The sequence below is a fragment of the Trypanosoma equiperdum genome, assembly GCF_001457755.1.
Source record: "Trypanosoma equiperdum strain OVI genome assembly, contig: ctg_822, whole genome shotgun sequence".
Lineage (NCBI taxonomy): Eukaryota > Euglenozoa > Kinetoplastea > Trypanosomatida > Trypanosomatidae > Trypanosoma > Trypanosoma equiperdum.
Genome location: NW_027124779.1, coordinates 68,558 through 74,667, shown reverse-complemented (window position 1 = coordinate 74,667; position 6,110 = coordinate 68,558). Strand labels below are relative to the sequence as shown.

Here is a 6,110-nt window from a genome sequence, read left to right as displayed (position 1 = left end):
TTTTTTTTTACTGTTTGATCTCACCGTTTTAATTTTATTTCTTCTTTCCTTCCTGCTTTTGACGGAAAGGCTGAATTCTACAAAATTTGCCTCTATACATGTGTCCGCTAGAGGTATCATTTACGTGACTTTATTTACACGCCTTCCTTCCTTCCTTCCGTCACACACTCTCTCTCTCTTTTTTTCTCCTTTTCTTCTCTTTTATATTTAAAAACAAAATAACATGTTGGCGCCGTTTTGTTTCGTTTTATTTCACCTCTTTCTTTCTTTTATATGATCCACACCTTTATTGTATGGGGGGGGGGAAATAACTGGAAACAGACAAATAAAAAAAAAAAGAACCACCTATTTTGTATAAGTGTGCGGATATGCGCGTGTCCTGTGAGTATTTATTTCCCTCTCCTCAACGTTTCCCACTACTTTATTTATTCTTTTCCTCAAAAACAAAATCAAAAACCAAAAGCAATACACACATATATAACATGTAAATATATATATATATATATAATGTCGCGACACATCGTTAATTATACCCATCGCTCAATCATCTCCCCGTTCATGAAGTTAATTTCTCCACCACCTCTCCAGAGACAAGCATATCCATTCATATATAAATAAATATATATATATATATATATATATTTATATGTGCGTGTGTGTGTGTGTGCATGGATGCATATATAAATGTAAACATACACGTCAACGTATTCGCTTTCTCCACAGAAACACAGACACACATCACCACACTATCATACAGCAGCAAAGTAGTATTTAAAGTATTTAAAAGGAAAGTTTATATACACAGCCACACTTCACACAATTGAAGTATCACATCACTTTTGTTTTAATTAATTTAAATAACGACTCCTTCACACTTTTTCACTCATTTACTCATCCACTTGTTCACTCGTTTCTTTGTTGTTGTTGTTGTTGTTGTTGTTGTTGTTTTTTGATTTCTTTATTTTTTCCCTCCGTTTTTTTTACTTTTTTTCTTCGTTCCTTATATCACTCCGGAATTCTCCCTTTTCCCTCCATTCACTACTTAAAAGTGTGACGATTGGAGAGAAAAATAATTTTTTTTTTTTTAAAAAGGAACGGGGAATCCGTGGGAGAGACTAAAAGCGATTGAACTAATAAAAATGATGATGATAATAATAATAATTATTATTATTATAACTGTAATTATAATAATTATTACAACTATAATAATAATAATAATAAAGTGGTGTATAAATAAATATATAAATATATATATATATATAGATATAGATATAGATATAAGTAAAACAGAAAAAAAAAAGACATAAAAGTGAGCTACTCGGTAATGGAGAAAAGAAGCGGAATATACGTCGCGCTCATTTCACACATCACATCCGCGACATAATCGAAAATAAAAGAAAAACAAAACAAAACGAAAGAAAATCATGAAAACGGAAAAAGGGAAAAAATGAGAAAAGGGTAAGTGATGTGCACAAAAAAAAAAAAAATCGTGACAGCAAAAAAAAAACAAAAGAAAACAAAAGCGCACTCTTTGACTTCCTTCTGCGCATACATCATTAAGGTAAAAAAAAAAGAGGGATAGAAGAGAAACAGTTAAAATAAAAAAAAAGAAGGTAAAAATAACGAAAGAAAAACAACATCAATAACAATAAAAGTAATAATAATAATAAAGAAAAAAAGAGGTTTCAAAGAGGTCACACAAATTTGGTCACACACGTCCCTCTTCCACACCACTTGCCGCTTTTTTTTCTTTTACTTTTTCTCGTCCCATCACTTCTCTTCTTTTTCTTTGTTTTCCTCCAAACAAAACAAAAAAAAAAAAAACCTCGCCCGCACCCAATCAAACATTTAGTTTTCTTTTACCTCATGCACCTTCCCTCACACCCATCCGGAAAAAAAAAGCGTACACACGCAACCAAAAACGCCAAAAAAAAAATGAGTAAGTAAATAAATATAAATGAATGTAGATATAAATATAAATATTCATATAATAAACGTGATACTTTGATTTATTCATCTACTCCCTTCAACCGCTCATTGACACGTAACATAAAACAAAAATAAAAAAAACACCAACACACTACTGAATACCCATCGATCCCAATTCCTCACGTTAAGTTCCCCTCCTTCAATCATTATAATCTTAACAGTCACAGCGCAGGGAAATTTTTAAAAAAAAATAAATCAACTGCAAAAAAAAAAACCGTTTCTTGTTGATACTGGCGTTGTTGTTGTTACAGTTTTCTTTTTTCTTCCAAGGTATTGTTACTGTTGTTGCTGCTCTTTCTTTTTGATTTGGCTCCGTTTTATTCTTTTCTCATTCATCTCCTTCATTTATCTCGCATCACACATTTTTCTCCGCTTATACGTCCTTCCTCTCTCTCCTTCACCTCTTGTTACCATTGCAGGCATCTGTCGACGATGAATTAAAATATGAGAAACGCAAAAAGATGAAAAAGTTGAATAACAAAAGACAAAAGCATAAAGCAAAAGCAAAAACAACAAAAAACAAAAAAACAACAAAGGAAAAAAAGATGGTGAAACAATAGGTAGGACGTAGAAGCCAAATTTAGTGAAGAAAATTTGAGTGGGGAAGCACAACCTTGCATGCAAGTTAAGAGCGACAGGGTTAGATGGGGAAGGAGTAAAAAAAAAAACGAAAAGAACCCAGTTGAATTACATGCTTTGGAAAGTGGAAAGAGCTAGAGCAAAAAGAAAAAAAAGGAACAGATGCGTAAGAAAACAAGGAAACCGGTGAGGGAAATTATAAAAAAAACAAAAGATAAAAGCGAGCGAAGAGAGAGAGAGAACCGGATGGGAAGAAAAGGGAAGGGAATGGGTGAAAACAGGGGCGAAAAAGCGAAGTGGGCAAATGGTGTGGGCCGAATGTGACACTGCCTCCGTCCACGACAATGACCGAGTTATTAATGAACATACCACACAAAAGGGAAGGGGGGGGGAAAAGCAAAGATGGAAAACAGGGAGAGAAAAAAGAAAACGAAGACAAAAAAGTTATAAAGAAAAAAACAATGGGAGGGCGCATTGCCCTGCGCTACACGAAAGTCCACACCCGCGCAACGCCGTCCTGTGAAGCCGTTATAATCCGCCGCTCCACAGAATCCACGCGAATACCACGCGAAAGTCCCTTCCACGCTTGCACATGGCCACCCAACACTTCGCCCAGCTTCCGCACATCCCAGAGATATAAATTCTCGCCCACACTACCGGCCATGTACATATCGTTTACATGCAAACCAGTTACGTATCCTCTAAGCTTCAATGTATGTGTTATATCCGCAGTGGACGTGCTGTTCGGTGCAATACCAGCAACTGGTTTTGGTGTGCGGTAATCCCAGGACAGGATAGTACTATCAAACGAACCGGTGAAAAAGTTATTGCTGTTCCGCACCGTCAGGGCTGGAAGCTTGCGTGTGTGCGCGGCAAACTGTACGACAGACAAACCCACATCCACATTAACAGCCATCACCGTCCCATCACTACCTCCTACGAGTGCAACGGGTTCATTCCCAAAAGCATCCACAACTTGTGCATTAGCGGGGATGGAAATCCGCATGGAAGTATTCCCACCGCCGCGGAGAAGAAGCAACTCATGTCGCAGCCCCCCGAGTAGTAAAAATGGATATTGCGAACCGAGGCTTTTTACGTACGACAGACAGTAGGCATCATTACCAAGTGAAGCCGTGTAAGATGGTGTTAGCACGACGTCCTCTCCGCAGTCCAAATCGAAGGCCCACTCAACACACGTGCCGTCTTCACACGCAGTGGCGAAATGAAACTTGTCGTGGGAACTGAGATCCCAAATGGAACTGTCATGGACGTGGGTTTGCAACAGAGACTTACCAAATCGGTCCACAAAGTACACATTTCCCATGGAGGAGCCCACGGCAAAACGCCCGTCCTCACCAGCCACGTCTACGCATAGAAACCTATCACCCGGTACACCCGAGAAAGTGGCGCAGAGGGCCAAACGGCCATCCGATAAATGTTCCTCCCTCACCAGTTGTGTCTCGATCACTTCACGAGGGGCGATCTCCACTACATCCACTGCAGCATTAATTCGCACACGCCGTTTGCCCCTGCCTTGGCGTCCCGGATCATCTCGGTTCTCAGAGGTTTCACCAATGGTACAAAAGGAGCCCCCAGTAACGACACGATCCCGCGTCATGGAAGCTGTCATGGTGTGTGAAAGCACTGTTAACGATGTGGAGAGGGACGACCGGACCTTCACCACCCGAGCGTGGTTTATGAGAAACCGTGGGAAGTGTGGGTGTGGTTCTAAGCATATAATGACCCTCGCCTTCGGGTTAAACCCCTCAAAGTTGCGCGCCCTTGCTTCCCTCATCAGATCCTCAAGTACGCCACAAGTGGATATGGACTTGTGAGCGTTCACCATGACGAACCATTTACCCTCCGTCATGGCGGATACGAACTGCTCTCCAAACTCCTCCGGTCTTGTTCTCCGGCGAAGCTTCGCGCCGAGATCAACTGTCAGAACGCTAGCTCCCATCTTTGCTGCAGTGAACTCCAGCTCAGCAATTGGATTCACATCTTGGTAAACACAAATAATGCACGAACCTATTTCAACGCCATCGAGAGCAGCGGCTAAACTTCGTCGAATGGTACGTGAAGAAGATGCGGGACGGTGGCTCGACGAAGTCACCCCATTCGCGGAGTTCATGTCGGATCCCCTTCCCAAAACTTTTAGTTGCTCAAACTCCAAAAGTGATGGCGTCAGGCCCTCGGTAATCGACCCGGCTTCCTTTCCAGGAATTTGGTTGACTTTACCGCTTAGCTCTGGTAGAGAAAAATTACTGAATGAGAAAGCCAACTGGGAGCCGCCTTCGTCATGCCCCACTTCAACTTCGTCACTGCATCTCTTCGCCACACTCGGAAATGAGATGGCGGCAGAAACGGATTCCGCCGGTGAGGACGACGCAGAAGACACCAAACTTGATGGCTTCTCCACATCGCTCTGTCGCTTGCCATTGGCGACTCGATTCCGCTGTGTCTCAGTTGGATTCTGTGGAGCAACGCTACTGGACACACCATTACACTCCACACTACCCCTCAATTCAACCCTCTCACCGTAGCAGTCAACCCTCTCGAATGCAATCAGTACTGTATTCCCCCTCCGTGAATGCAGAAGCTCCCGCAATTCACCGCTATCCGTTACCATATGACCATCCACGCCCACTATGCGTGTGCCGAAGCAAAGTTTTGACTTAACATCCTTATCCCCATCGGAGGCATGACATTCGATACGACAGTCAGCCGAGATACCTACAGTTGCCACTAGACGTTCTACAGTTGTTACCACAATGTCCTCCGTTCCGGGTTCCATAGTTTCCCCAAGGCAGCAAAAACCTACGTGCAGTACGATGTTAATAAGCGAACCAGCAAGTGGGAATCGCAACGATGGTAATTAGAGGGCAGTGCTAATTTACTCTTCCCGTTTAATAATCCCCTTCCCCCAACGGCACACGCACAAATCGGCACAAATTTAGCTGCTTACGACAGCAGCACACCTCAAGGAACACAAGTCCCACTGTCCTTTCCTCACGGGAACCACCCACGGCGGCACTCTGTCGCTCCCGCTAATAACTATTGTTGTTGTTTTTGTTTTATTTTCTCTCTGCTCTTCTGTTAGCCGCCTCTTTCGTTTTTCAGCCTGCTCGCCCGCGTGGTGGTAGCCAGACTGACGGGTACTTGGTGATTGGTATGACTTACTGTTTTGATATATATAACAAAGAAAAGGGAAGGAACGATGGTCAAGTTGGGAAGAAAATGGGTGAAAAGGCCCTAAAATGGGATGAACTAAAGGAAACACACCAAGTGCCACGGCGGGGTGGGGAGAAAGACGGCTGCGGTAGTGGCAAAGGCAGTGAAAAAGAAACAACAATTTGGGAAAAGGGAGAGGAAGCGGCTTATTGGATTGCAGCAAGGTACCCTCTGCCGCTCCTACCATACTCGTTCCCACCATTTCAGTCAAACAGTGGGAAAGTAAAAAAAAAAAAAAGAGAACTCCTCATCGCCTTTTTTGTCGCCCTTCACCACATTTGCCTTTTTTCATCTGCTGTTTCTTCTCTACA

General features: G+C 42.3%; 2 protein-coding genes across 2 annotated transcripts; both read right to left on the bottom strand.

Moving 5' to 3' along the window:
* Positions 1-3,052: 3,052 nt before the first annotated feature.
* Positions 3,053-5,362, bottom strand: TEOVI_000385900 (uncharacterized protein; the record flags this gene model as incomplete). The annotated part of the gene is made up of 1 exon (XM_067226698.1): positions 3,053-5,362. The coding sequence occupies one exon, from the start codon at positions 5,360-5,362 to the stop codon at positions 3,053-3,055; it is 2,310 nt and encodes a 769-aa protein (XP_067082799.1).
* Positions 5,363-5,521: 159 nt separating this feature from the next.
* TEOVI_000385800 (uncharacterized protein) lies at positions 5,522-6,001 on the bottom strand (the record flags this gene model as incomplete). Its single annotated transcript, XM_067226697.1, has 1 exon — positions 5,522-6,001. One exon carries the CDS (start codon positions 5,999-6,001, stop codon positions 5,522-5,524), a length of 480 nt encoding a protein of 159 aa, XP_067082798.1.
* Between the last annotated feature and the right edge of the window lie 109 nt (positions 6,002-6,110).